This window comes from Aspergillus pseudotamarii (assembly GCF_009193445.1).
Source record: "Aspergillus pseudotamarii strain CBS 117625 unplaced genomic scaffold BDV38scaffold_6, whole genome shotgun sequence".
NCBI lineage: Eukaryota > Fungi > Ascomycota > Eurotiomycetes > Eurotiales > Aspergillaceae > Aspergillus > Aspergillus pseudotamarii.
The window spans coordinates 712,615-725,346 of NW_022475020.1; the positions used below are offsets into that span (position 1 = coordinate 712,615).

The 12,732-nt window shown below is 47.3% G+C and overlaps 3 protein-coding genes across 3 annotated transcripts; 1 reads left to right on the forward strand and 2 right to left on the reverse strand.

Moving 5' to 3' along the window:
- Positions 1-6,031: 6,031 nt before the first annotated feature.
- Positions 6,032-7,418, reverse strand: BDV38DRAFT_236858 (glycoside hydrolase family 128 protein). The gene has a single exon (XM_032053512.1). The coding sequence runs from the start codon at positions 6,907-6,909 to the stop codon at positions 6,088-6,090; it is 822 nt and encodes a 273-aa protein (XP_031918072.1). The 5' UTR covers positions 6,910-7,418; the 3' UTR covers positions 6,032-6,087.
- A 3,082-nt stretch (positions 7,419-10,500) lies between these two features.
- Positions 10,501-11,653, reverse strand: BDV38DRAFT_236860 (uncharacterized protein). Its single transcript, XM_032053513.1, has one exon. It carries the CDS (start codon positions 11,608-11,610, stop codon positions 10,660-10,662), a length of 951 nt encoding a protein of 316 aa, XP_031918073.1. The 5' UTR covers positions 11,611-11,653; the 3' UTR covers positions 10,501-10,659.
- A 158-nt stretch (positions 11,654-11,811) lies between these two features.
- Positions 11,812-12,669, forward strand: BDV38DRAFT_236862 (uncharacterized protein). The gene is made up of 2 exons (XM_032053514.1): positions 11,812-12,100; positions 12,185-12,669. The coding sequence occupies exon 2, from the start codon at positions 12,197-12,199 to the stop codon at positions 12,641-12,643; it is 447 nt and encodes a 148-aa protein (XP_031918074.1). The 5' UTR covers positions 11,812-12,100; positions 12,185-12,196; the 3' UTR covers positions 12,644-12,669.
- The last annotated feature ends 63 nt before the right edge of the window (positions 12,670-12,732 follow it).

Consider the following 12,732-nt stretch of genomic DNA (forward strand, 5'->3'; position numbering starts at 1 on the left):
TGGTTAGGAGGGAAAAGGTTGTGTATTCAGGAAAGAATCGTAACTTTGATGACTTTTGAGTTCCCATCTGACTGTACAATGCAATAAAAGTCTACATAAAGTCATAGTTGCACGTGAGTGCCAGTAACTGAAATCAATCCAATCAATGTTATTTCCAAGAAAGGCGATCACCAAACAGTATAACCAATAACTGAAAACAATCCTAGGAGAGGCGAAGGTATGAATTTGGATACCCTGGGCAATATGGTGCGGTGGCTTCCAGAACTTTTTTAGTATATGAATATCCATCCACTGAGGACATATTATCGATGACTTGTCCCATGACGCAAATGAAAAGGGGATGATATATGCGCCTTCGAGTCTGTAATGGACTCCTGAAAAGAACTACACCCAAATGACTCACCGAGCTTGCCAGAGCGTGCTCAGAGTGTATGTATACGCAGCTCGAAGGTTGCTGCATACTCGGTTAGCAACCCCCTTATCTTGCACTACTCTGCTTGGCTTCGCTTGATTCCTGCAGTACACCTACAAGCCTCATTGCGGGCTTGGATCATCTATGTGTCTTAATGGCTGGCGGACTGCCATATTCAGGATTACGCAGTGCAAGTGCTTCACCCAATTCACGACCATTGACCCAAAGATACCAGACAATCGCACAGGCCATTCAGCCAGTACCCTTTTAATATCGATACGAAGCCATTCGTTTTGCTAAACCATTTGGCCTGAGCCGACGGGCCCGTATGGAAAGAGGTCAAAAATGTGAAGGCTCCCGATGGCATCTCTTAGGCACGCCTCAATGCAGTGGTCATACCGTTCCATCTGATCGTCCGACTAGGGATGGTAGGCCGTTGTGTGATAATACCAGCACAAGTTTCACGGATGCAACACTTGAGTACTTCCCAATTGTGCTGCACTTTTCCAAGAATGGGACGCAGTAGCTGTAGGGTGTTCTCTTCGCGGCAGTTCAATCTAGAACCTTTTCAACTTGAAGAACAATTGGCAATGATGGTAACTGTCAACTGCCGCATATGCCTGTCCTGCTCTTGAAACTGACCCATTGCCCATACCTTTGCATCTCCAGGAAAGAATCGTCAGTGACCACATCATTATAGCGCTATATCAACACAACACCTTCTCTTCCATCAACGAGTACCTGCGCGTTGGCTCATCCACGATGACTGCTGCTTTCATCGATCCTTCCGGTCTTTTTTGCAATAACTCTCTTATGGTTATTTCGTGAGTCTGGAGAAAGTCTTCTTCTTTGCAGGGCAGGAATTAATTTCTAATTGCGATCTTAATAGAAATATCACGGACAATCTGTCGGGTCCATGTATCTACTGCTGCCAAATCCCATGGTACATATTAGTCCTCAATAATCCGAAACGAGTTCTGTCTCCGGTGCTCCGCTGATGATAGTCGTATACGTCAAACCGAAGCAGGAGTAGATCAATTGAATGGAGTGATATATGGCCCTACCGTTGGATTGCGCACATACTAAGCCTCATCACAGATAGCCAGGGCCAGACACCGCCCATGATTTGCTACTAGTCCCGATCCTATCAAAACGTAATAACCACGATAGACACCCAGATGAACCTGGCTATCTGGTCCCCTAAGCAGAAACGGGGAATCAAATGGGGTCCTGTTCATCCGAATGTTTCCTCCCGAGTCGAAATCGTGCGTCTAACATTGCACCCTCCCTAGACAGGTCCGATGCTGACATATATAACCCACAAGTACTAACATCGTTGAGTCGGACGCACGACTCAGGCCAGTTGCCAGTTATACTTGGTTATATTCGGCAGCAAATATTGGCCATTGGCTTGTAGTCGCTAAATCCTACTTTCCGCGAGTGTGTTTAGCTGGAGGTGGAGTGAATCCTCGGGGTGGATAATAAGGATCTCTATCGTCCGGACAGTCCAGACCAAGAGAATATCCTCGACTAACTCGTGAACAATATTTGCTATCTCCGGTGGCGGTATTATAACCCTCGCTCCTCCAATTCTTCACTCTCCCAGATCAAGTAAATCTGCTCTAGCTCATCCGGTATTTCAGGGGAAACAATCTCACAGTAGTAGATATGTATACGTGAAAGCGTTTAATCCTCAAGTTAGTACCCGTACTCCATATTCTAAAAGTCTGTGGTTAACCTAAGGACTTGGGTTAAACCTTACTTTTCACAGTCCCTGCTTCAGATAAATTGGTTTGTATAGAAGAACTCTCTATTAGGTTAAGAGACTCCTCCCTAATAACATTAGAGGCAAGAGATTGAAGAACATCGGCTTCAGCTTCGAAGGGCGATAAGTCTCTTCACCAACAGAGGACGACTCACAGCCAAACCACTCAGGATCTTCAGGGGAGGGAAATCAAAAGGAAGGTAGTTGCGGCTATGACTTGTGTTTTCCCAGTAGCCGGAGGACCGATGATTATCGGATGCTATAGGCTGACGCTTGTATTGGTCGATCATCTCACGTTCCTTAGTTCCAGTATGATAGATCTTGGGTTCATGAAACTAGTTTCCCTATCTCTGATATAACGGTACTTTAGCTATGCCCACGTAATCGGCAACCGACGTGTGTTCCTAGACGATTGTCGAGTGTTTTGCTCTTCAGCTTGTAGAAGGGCATTGAGAGGCCAGCTTGCTTGACAGTCTGATAACATTGATATGTGCTTGCTGAGAATACAAATATTGGATATCCCGTAATAGCAGTCTTGCTGGGGTGGATTCCCCTTCCATATCTGTTGACGACGTGTAGGAATATCGCCGCTGGTATCCCCCATGAGTAGGTTTATGCATCCCACCGATACGTAATTAGTTTGTGAAGTAGTTCCAACAATTCGTCATGTGTTATATTGAGTGCAACTTCTAAATCAAACAGGTCTTCCAACGCGGCTTGTTGGTTCATATCGAGTTGCACTGTTCCGTCCGCGCACTGAACGTGGCGCGTCGAGTGTTGCTTGTAGGATGTATTTCCATTGAATATTCTGTGTACCATATCGGGGGCTTACTTGCCAATTCTTGAACCGTTGGTCGCCTTGTAGTCCGCAAAGCGCACGTCGATATTCTATCGAGGTGCATATCGCGCTCATCACTTGTCCAATATTTTGTTGTATACGCCCCTGCTCCCAGGGGGTGGGAGTTAGGGGGAGGCAAGTGGCCTCCGTTCTCGATGAACGGTTTGAAGCATATTCATCCTCACCCTTGCAAGTGCCTCATTTTCGGCTTTGCTATCAGTCACGAAGGCTAGTCTGGCCAGATCGTTAAAGTCGTGGACTCCAAAGATAAAAGTCACTGTGAGATATCTTCCCTGATAACTAACCATTGGTTTCCTTGTCAAAGTAGGGCGCTAGTTTAGGAAACCCAAGCAGCCGAGGGCAGATCGTACGAAATAAATGAAATTGTTTCTGAGTAGTCTCAGTGCCGGGCTGTAAGTCCTGGCAACCTTGCAGGGTCATGTCCCTTGGAAGTTCTTCGGAGTGCTTTGGAGGTGGTGGGCTATTTCAATTGAGCTCGGACTGCGCCTCACAGCAGCACAATGATTAGAAATGCGCGGTTGTCAGGTTTTGGGCGATGGCGAAGAACATGATGCCTGTAGCCCTAAGATTCCCCGAGAATTCCCATCCATGGTGAAGATGATACACCCAAGCATCGGCGTTAGCCATATCTTCCAAGGCAGCAATGAGAAAGCTGTTCACCTTCATTGGAATGTATATCGCATGAGTTATCTCTAGCTCGTCACTCGATGTATACCTTCACCGTAATTTGGACTTCAATTGCTCAGTCAGTAGATGGCCATCCTGCTCATAATCATTGGCACGGGATTACATAGATCAAACTCAGAGATTGTCTTTGGCTGCAGGGATAGTTCACTTGGTTCGTGAGGCTGCCGCCAATCCATGAGGCCGCTTGTAGCGCCCCAAGAATGATACTCGGATGAGAGCCGTACACGATATACTGGAATATCTGAATGTCTTCTCGCTGGCTAGGTGTATAAGAGGTGTGGTTCGCACAATTCTGTGATCGACTCCACTTCGTCTCTTAATAGGTCATGTAGTGCTTTAGAATATGCCATTTCCGGGTAGTTGTATACTGTCCATTATTGAGTTTCTAGAGAAAGACAACAAAATCCCAGATATAAGAGTAGAAAGTCTTCCGTATAAGGCAGCAGAACTACATAAGCAACCGATATGATATCGGTGACCGCGGACGAGTAATATTAGCTTCGAAGCATGAAAATCTTTGAGCCCCAGTTCAACGTAGCTCGGGCCTTGTCGGCTCTATGGTATGGTGCGCTTTCCATGGGTTTGTATCTGTTTTCGTGTCGAGAATTTGTGATCTATACATGTACGGCTCTGGGATGAGAGGTTGCGCTGTGCCTACAGCCTGGGAATAAGTTGCTCGGGCATGGACAAAGAGCGTGATGCGCCTGATAATTTAATTTAGGATTCGAAGGCGATATCACTAAATATAGTAGGGATTGATGATGCGTTAATAGGGGTTTAGATGGTTGGGGCCGCTGATCCAATGACGAGATACATCCCTTCTAGATTCGGAGAGTTATAAAACGGATGGTCGAAAGAGGAGATAGATCTCCTTCTAGCTGAGAGGATGTTGGAAAGTAGATGCCAGGCGAAAGATAGCCCTTCATATAGATCTCGGAAGGTGAGAATTCTACATTGCCATTCACACCAGTCCGAGATATAGTGATAGTACACGGCAAATAGAGAATGTAACCCATATACCCAATATCCTACTAATATTCACGGTGGGGATATATGACGTGCTAAAGATTACTATCATCTAAACTAAGTTAAGGTAAAGATCTAAGTCAACATAAGATTAAATTCATATCGAACATTCCATTCCTCTGATCGTGGAATGTGGTCCTTGTCTAGACTCTACAAAGCTACAAAGTATCCCGAACCCTAATCAGTAACCACTACTCGATTCGTGCATTCTATCTGGCATCCTTCTTGAATGTGTGGAACCATATGTTAAGGGAATATTTAATAAGGGTATAATCCAGGAATAAGGTTCTATTACCTCGATAAGATGAGTGTATTCAATACTAATCCTCATTTCATTCTGCTAAAACCCGGCACTTGAATTAATTGGGACTCCCGGGTATCTTGGCGTAATTGTGTACGGAGTACAGCTATCCATTAATAGTTATAATTATTATATTGGATTCAAATATTTTCCTAGGTGTATACAATGTCTCTCAATTATCCCTATTAGGTATCTATTAATATATAGACCCCTGGATTAGACTTAGTAGATTAATTATTATACAAAGGTTCACCACCCTTACATGCCCATCACCCTAACCCTAACTCACTAAATCCAGTTTCAAAAGACACAACAAACACACCACCACCACAAATCTATTTATAACGCCAACCACAAGAACCAAAAGCAAAGCAAAGAAAGATAAAACCCCAAACCCCTCCTAATCGACGGCCCCCCTTCCCAATCGGTCTTTTTGTTGTCACAGATCTCAACAATTCCCTGGTTTCATTTGTGTGCGTGGACCAATACGCTTGCATCTCGGATAAAAAACCATGGTTCAAAGTGGGGAGTCGAGAGCACATGAGGGTTGTTTTTTTTTCGAGATGTAAATTATTAATTACATTTCTTTAGATTTGGAAATTGGGATTGGCATTGTGGCTTTGGATTTTCATTACTTTTTTCGATTTAATTCTTTTGGTATCCGGGGTGATTTGATGCTGGTTTTACTTAGGGCTTCAGTGAACTGGAACTAGTGACTACAGTCTGAGACACAAAGGTCTAGAATTTATTGAAATGTGTTGTTTGTGAATAGTAGTTTCTTTTCATTTGATCCACTTCATTCCCGAATTGAGGAATTGGAACTTTGAACTCCTACTCCGTATTTACACCGGGATTCCATGGAATAAAAGATAACTGACCCAAGTTAAACCAACTGAATATACCCTTTCCATCCCAGGCCCAAAAAATGTAACACCGATCCCTTTCCTTGCCTAATTTTCTAACCCATAATTTTTTTTATGGTTTTTTTTTTTTTTTTTTTCTTATTTGTGAATATTTACCGAAGAGAAATCTGTCCATCAGGATTGGTAGGTGTAGGCCTTTCCACTGGCGCTCAGGTCGCTGCCCTCTAGCAAGAAGCCATCGGCACACATGTAGTAGGCATAGCGACCGATGCCGCTCTGCGAGTCGAGCCAGGGGACCACCTCGTTCAAGAAGTCGGTGGATTCCTGAGTACCCGAGCCGGCGGTCATGGCACTGTTGAGTGCGAACTCTGTCACCCAGGTTTCCTCGAGGTTGTACTGGGACGCAAGCTCCTGGGCCTCCTGAACGAAGGTCTTGAATTCATCGGCTGAGGCACCGTACCAGTGCACGGCAAGCACGCTCATGCCGCAGTCGTTACAGGCGTCGAGGAACTGGCGCATCCAGCCGAGACCCATGTTGTCGCCGCCACCGTTGGTCACGGCGGGCGTGACCAGCTTGGCCTTGCCACTGTAGGGTGTGATGTAGGTGGAGTAGGACTCGGCAGCTTCGGAGGGGGTCATGGCGGCTTGAGAGCTTGCATCGGGCTCGTTGAAGCCCATGATGTAGTTGCAGCCGCTGCCGAGCACGGTTTGGATGGTGGTGAACCAGTCGCCGAACATCTTACGGCCCCAGAGCATGGGGACGAACTCGACACCCGAGGGCAGGGTGCCCATGGCTATCATATTCCAGTCGTAGGCCCAGGAGATGGCGCCGTTGCTGCCGAGGGTCTCGACGGCCGAGGCTTCGTTGTAGGCAGCACCACGCTTGCTGGAGGAGCGCTTCGTGACGTGTACATGGGAGTGCTTGTGGGCGTGGGGGGCGGCCACAGCGGTGGAGGCGAGGAGGCCAGCGGTGATGAGCTTTGTGAAGGAGACCATTGTGATGAGACTTTTTTTTTCTTCTTCTTCTCTGTAGTTCCTCAAGCCTTGTAATGCGGGTGCAAAAAAGAGAGAAGACCGGTTCTCTAGATAAAGATGGTCGGATAAAGAAAAGACAGTGGCGCTTGATTGTAGTCAAGCGGTACTTCTGAAAGGAATGACTGATTGACCGTGCACGGCACAGGACAATACCAGATAATGAGTGTGGGAGAGAGAAAGAGAGAATTGAGGTGCAGAGGAAGAAGGGGAGAAGGGAAAAGAAAAGCAGGAGGTGAGGGGGGAGGAAGTAAAAAGGGTTATATAGGGCATCCCTCCTCTCCCCTCATGCCCTAGTTTTGTTGTCGAGTGGAAAAAGTATCCTCGACATTTTGTTTTGATTTTGGAACTATACTCTTTTGTGCCTAGCTGGGTTAAAAATGGGGACTATTTTCTCATGGAGAATTATTGGCATGATAATTATTTATTCTTCTGTTCCTGTGCCTGAGTGGCAGCTCCTCTCGGAACCACGGATGCATCGCCAGTGGCACCGAATGAGAGTCTTAGGGCAGACCGCCGGACACCACATTTATGCATTAATCAGTAGTACCAGGGGTTTGTTTTTGTCGCTGTCATGATACGGGTCACATCGGTCCATCTACTCGGGGAAAATAATACCTTTCATCTTCCATCTTCCTTTTTCTCTCTTCGGCTTCTTGATCGGGAATATCCGTCGGAGAGTCGGAAAGTCGACAGCCAGTCCAAAAGCACCACAACCAGATCCGACATGCAGGTACCAACACACATACACATTTGTCGGTGTGGGAGAGGAAGTGATTGTACTAAGATATACATGGACCATGCATGAGACTAAAGAGGCGCTACACTAGTCAAGGCCAAGTCCACTCCACCAAGGATCCATTGGCAGTCCAGACCTTGTCCATCGGGTAATCTTCATGACGACTTTTCCGGTCCTTCGTATTGTTTACACATCAGATTCTCGGCAAATAGATCTGTCGAACTATTGAGATTTCATGCAGCATACAAAGGGAATGATTCATGCATGGGTATTTCCCCATGGCTGTTCACCGAGGAAAGAAGAGAGATTGACCGGTGCTGCTGCCATTAAATCCAGCCAGCGACTGACCAGATCGGCCACCGGGAACGAGTTAAGCATCAGCCGGGGTCAAAACTAACGGGACTTAAAATCCAATCACCGTTTTCTAGCGCCCGTCGGCCACCACATCTGAAACAAAGGCGAACGAACTCCCTCGTCACAAGTGACGTGTGCCTGGCCCAAGCCCCAAGCCATCTCAATAGATTGATCGTGTTGCCTGACCTATTTTTGGCCTCGTGGACGGATGGAAGCCAAAAACGGTCTATATAGCCCCTATGTTTAGGCACCGATGATGTTACCTCTGTTCCTTCTGCTGTCAAGTTTCATCGTCGGAACTTCTTGTTCTTTCTTTTCCTCGGGTGCCATGGAACAAACAACCCTCCCCCCTCTGAGGGTCTTCCTTTTTAGCGGCTGTCAACCATAACCTGGGCCCCGCCTATCAATTTGGTGGCCTTGGACGTCGGTCTTTCCTGGTTGGATTCTCGGGGCCCACGTCTCAATGGCCGCCCAAAGTCAATCTATGCCAATGACAACCATCATAACCCACGATGGCGCTCGTCAGTGAATCCACATATGGAGACGCACATGCTCTGGCCTGTGGCGAGACCCTTCAGAGATTTCTTGTCAAACAGTCTTTTCCTATTGAGCCAGTGAGTTGAGAAGCAGACGAGGAATGTTCCCCGAGGCGTCTCTTACTCATTCGTTCGGTGAGGGACCGTTTCGTCATACATCCTTGCGTGGACGGACTCGGGGCCTGCCCACGTCAACCCATTGACATTGTTCCGTTCGTGCGGAAATTAATTATCTGTCACGGACGGTTTTCCAGGTCGGCATTTCAATCACTGACAGAGTTCTCATGCATGTCAAAATCATCGGGTAGGGCAGTATCAGCGGAATTTTGGTATTGCAACACATCTAAGGGGAAATGTCCCCTTACGTAGGGCTGAGTAAGCTCTCGGCCCTCAGGCTGCGATACTTGGGATGTGAACCTGATCGCTCTCCTGCCAGGTACACGAGGGCTTCCCTACATCTGGCCAATTATGGTTGACGCCGCACCGGATACACGCCACGAACACCGTTTCTCCAAAGACTTCGCGCTAATGTAATTTGGCCAGGGGGAGGGTTGTTTCATCGCAGCCACCGCCTGTGACTATCAACGTCTCTCGCTGGGCGGAATATAGCCGAGCATCGATGTAGTGGCGATCATATCATCCGTATATCGGCGAGGCAGTCCACACGGTGGGCTCCTTGCACTCCTCGGTTGCTCTCTGTATTGAGACTTGTTCGGATATCTCCTCTTATTTTCTCTCCGATAGGCTAATCCTATGAAACTATTCGATAAAATAGTAATCCCCAGTGCATAGAAAATATCTGTAGATCGAACTCAACACAGGACTTTCCACAAGATATACCATATTCAATCATTTCTTCTCCCACCATTTCGATTACATAGAGTCGCTTGAGTAAAGCAGCAAGTAGCTGTTCCCTTCTGCACTTGTCTGCCCTTTGTCACTCACTGAGGACGGCGCACTGACTGTTCTATCTGGGATTTGTTAGTGGGGTGCAATATGATATGATTATGATATATCCCGCAGTTGGATATTTATCAAGTACTACCGGTCTGGAAGGTATAGTGGATTATAGGAGGTTATATATAGTCTTACCCCGGATCAAGAATTCTCGGAAGAGCTATAACACGGACAGTTAGATTGACAGGTACAGACTCCGGTATCTGAATCACTCTGCGTAGGTATTAACGAAAAAGGAACCTAGGTTGCGATCATCTATACCCAAGGAGGTTGATTTGAGATTCAGTATGAATAAGTACTCCATTTATCCAAAACTGCGGGTAATGTTAGTGGATCAGTGATATAAGATAAATAGCTTGCGTCGGCGTGGAAGTGGAGTATATCAAGAATACGCTGTAAACAACCAGGGAGCGATATTGAGAGACAGTTGAATAGGGAGCTCTGCAATGAGCTGCTTACCCATCAGATACATTGATTTGCATATTTAGATAAATTAGGATTCCATCTTGATGGAAGGTGGCTGGCTGAGCTGTTCGCCACACCCTGTGGTTCTATGTCCTAGACACAGTAGTATATAGCAATAAAACAATAATGATTCTTTCCATTATTGGTGAGGAATAACTCAATTTATGCAGTGGTTATGCATGTGCAATGTGAATAGCCATAGAATATACTCGCTGTGATCCTCCAGTCCTGTTGACTTGTAATGGATAGATCTCAGTGCTTAGATCTGTTAGGACGGGGATTTCTCTCAGCTATAGAGGTGGGCGCAGGGATTCGTTTAATCAGTTTGTTATATCTGACTATTCTGGTATATTGTGAATATCGGGTGGAGGGGAGCTTTTGATAGGCTGGGATACTGACACTCATGATATTAGAGAGTGAAGATGTTGATTAGAGTGTGGAGAGGGATTCTCTGTACAGAGAAAGAGATTATAGCTCCTACTCTGGCTGGTTACCAGTTGGCAACTATAGTCCAGCAAGCGGGATAGAACACTACGAATATTATTACGTTCTAGAACTAGGAAGGACACATAGTAAGAAGGGAAGAAGGAAAAGTGGAACATATATGCATAGAAAACAGTGGTATCACAACTCATAAAATGCATAGAATACAACATCGCACTCTCAATCTTTCTTCCTTCCCTCAAGCACACGCATCACATCGGATACACTGTCTTTATCTCCCTTCTTCTTCTTGGGTCCACGCTTTCTCTTCTTGCCCCTCCGCTCCTCCAGTATCACCTCTTCGTCTTCATCGTCTTCAACGCGACTACTTCCGAATCCAAGATCCATATCCATGGCATCCAGCTGCTCGCGACGGCGGGCTTCTTCAAGGAATTTCTTCCTCCGAAGTAGCGTCTCCGAGTCGGCGTCTTCTTCTCCCTCGCCAGCCTCTCCCTCTGTGGAAGGCTCGGCTCGTCGCAAGGCAGCAGCCCGTTTGAGAGCAGCGAGTAGGGTGGGATCTTTGGTCAGAGGGTTCGAACGATCTTCTTCAGTAGTCTCCGTCGTAGAAGTCGAGAAGTAGTTGCGCGGTTTAGCTGGAGCTTCACCCGAAGGCTTCGGCGTCTCCTTCGGCGCTGTCTCAGTGGTGCGGGCTGGCTTCTCAGCAACCTCACCATCCTCGTCCTCGTCCTCGTCCGACGACTCATCACTCCCGATATCACCAAGAGGGTTATAATCGGCACCCACCCCAGCAAAAATATCATCATCCTCGTCCTCCGATGGAGCTGCCGCCTTAGCCGCAACCTCCACCGGCACCTCCATGCCCAGCGGCTTCGCATCCTTATCCGGAACCAAGAGACCCCCAGCATTTGTCTCTCCCGGCTTATCCAACCACCTCACCTTCCTCTTCGTCTTACCCTCCGCGTCCGTAATCTGCAGAATCTCCTTCCGCCGTCCATTCTCATCCTGCTCAACCCACCTCTTCTTCTCCACCTTCGAGTCCCCAATTCTTTTGAACTTCGACCCTAACGCCGGCTCAGCCGCCTGCTCCTCAGCAGCAGCAGCCGCAGCCCGACTAGCCCTCAACTGCTTCAAGATCTCATCCCTCGACTTCTTCCCCGGCGGCGGCGCCATACTCCCCTTCTTCTTCTCCTTCTCCCTCGGCGCAGAAGGCAACTCTCCCCCCGCCCTCTCCTCCAACTTCTCCAACTCTTCATCCACATCCCCTACCGTCTCCTCCACAGCCTCCTCCTTCTCCTCTTTCTTCTCCACATCCTCCCCAGCCCTCACCCTCCGCAACAACTCCCAATCCAACCCTTTCACCATATGCGTACTGTTCAAATCCCCACCCACCCCCAACTCCACCCGCAACTTCTCAAACGTCTCCCGGTCAATCTGTCCCAACTTCACCATCTCCTCCAATGCCTTAATCCTCTTCTCAATATCATCCCCATCCGCTGCCTCTTCCCCCGTTTCCCGTAACCGCGCCGCCCGATCCTGGTACCCCGCTGGTAACTTCGTTCCCTTCGGCGCAGCAGACGACCGGAATCGTTTCGTGGGTGGTTGTCCGTCGCGTCGGTATTCGGCTAGTTGGCGCGCGAAGTCGACGCCTGTTACTGAGCGACTGGTCGGATTGAGCCATTAGTTCCTCTTTTCTTCTTTCTATTTCTTTTCGGGATTGTGTTGGGTGGATGAGAGAAATACATACGGTGTCATAGGAATGCTCGAGCGCATCCGCGACCCGAGCAGGGCAGGTGTTGCGCCTCCACCACGAGACGCATTTTGGGATGGGGATGTATTTGATCCTTGTTTTTGGGTCGAGTTGGTATTGTTGTTGTTGACGAGAAGACGGCGGAATTGTTCGTTGTTCATCTTTTCTCAGGGATTCTTATGCTTTGGTTGTTCGGTCGGTGTTATCGAGGGAGATAAGAGGTTGGAAGTTACTGTACAGGTAGCTTGGCTACCTGTGGGTAAGATTGAAAAGAATAGAAATGTAACAAAAAGAGGAGAATTGAAATTAGGAGATCGTCATTTATTGTCCGGTCATTCTTTGAGAGGATTGAGGTATGTTGTTGGTTGGGAAAATGGAAGAGGTGATGAGGAAAGCTTGTCGGCGGAAAGAAAAAGTAGAGAGCAAGGCCAACGTCAGGGTTCTTGGCATTGGTGAGATGGTTCATGTTTGCTGCTTTGCCGTGCTATATATTCTACACCGCGATATATCCTTTTTTTTTTTTTTTTTTGATGTTCTTTATAGGA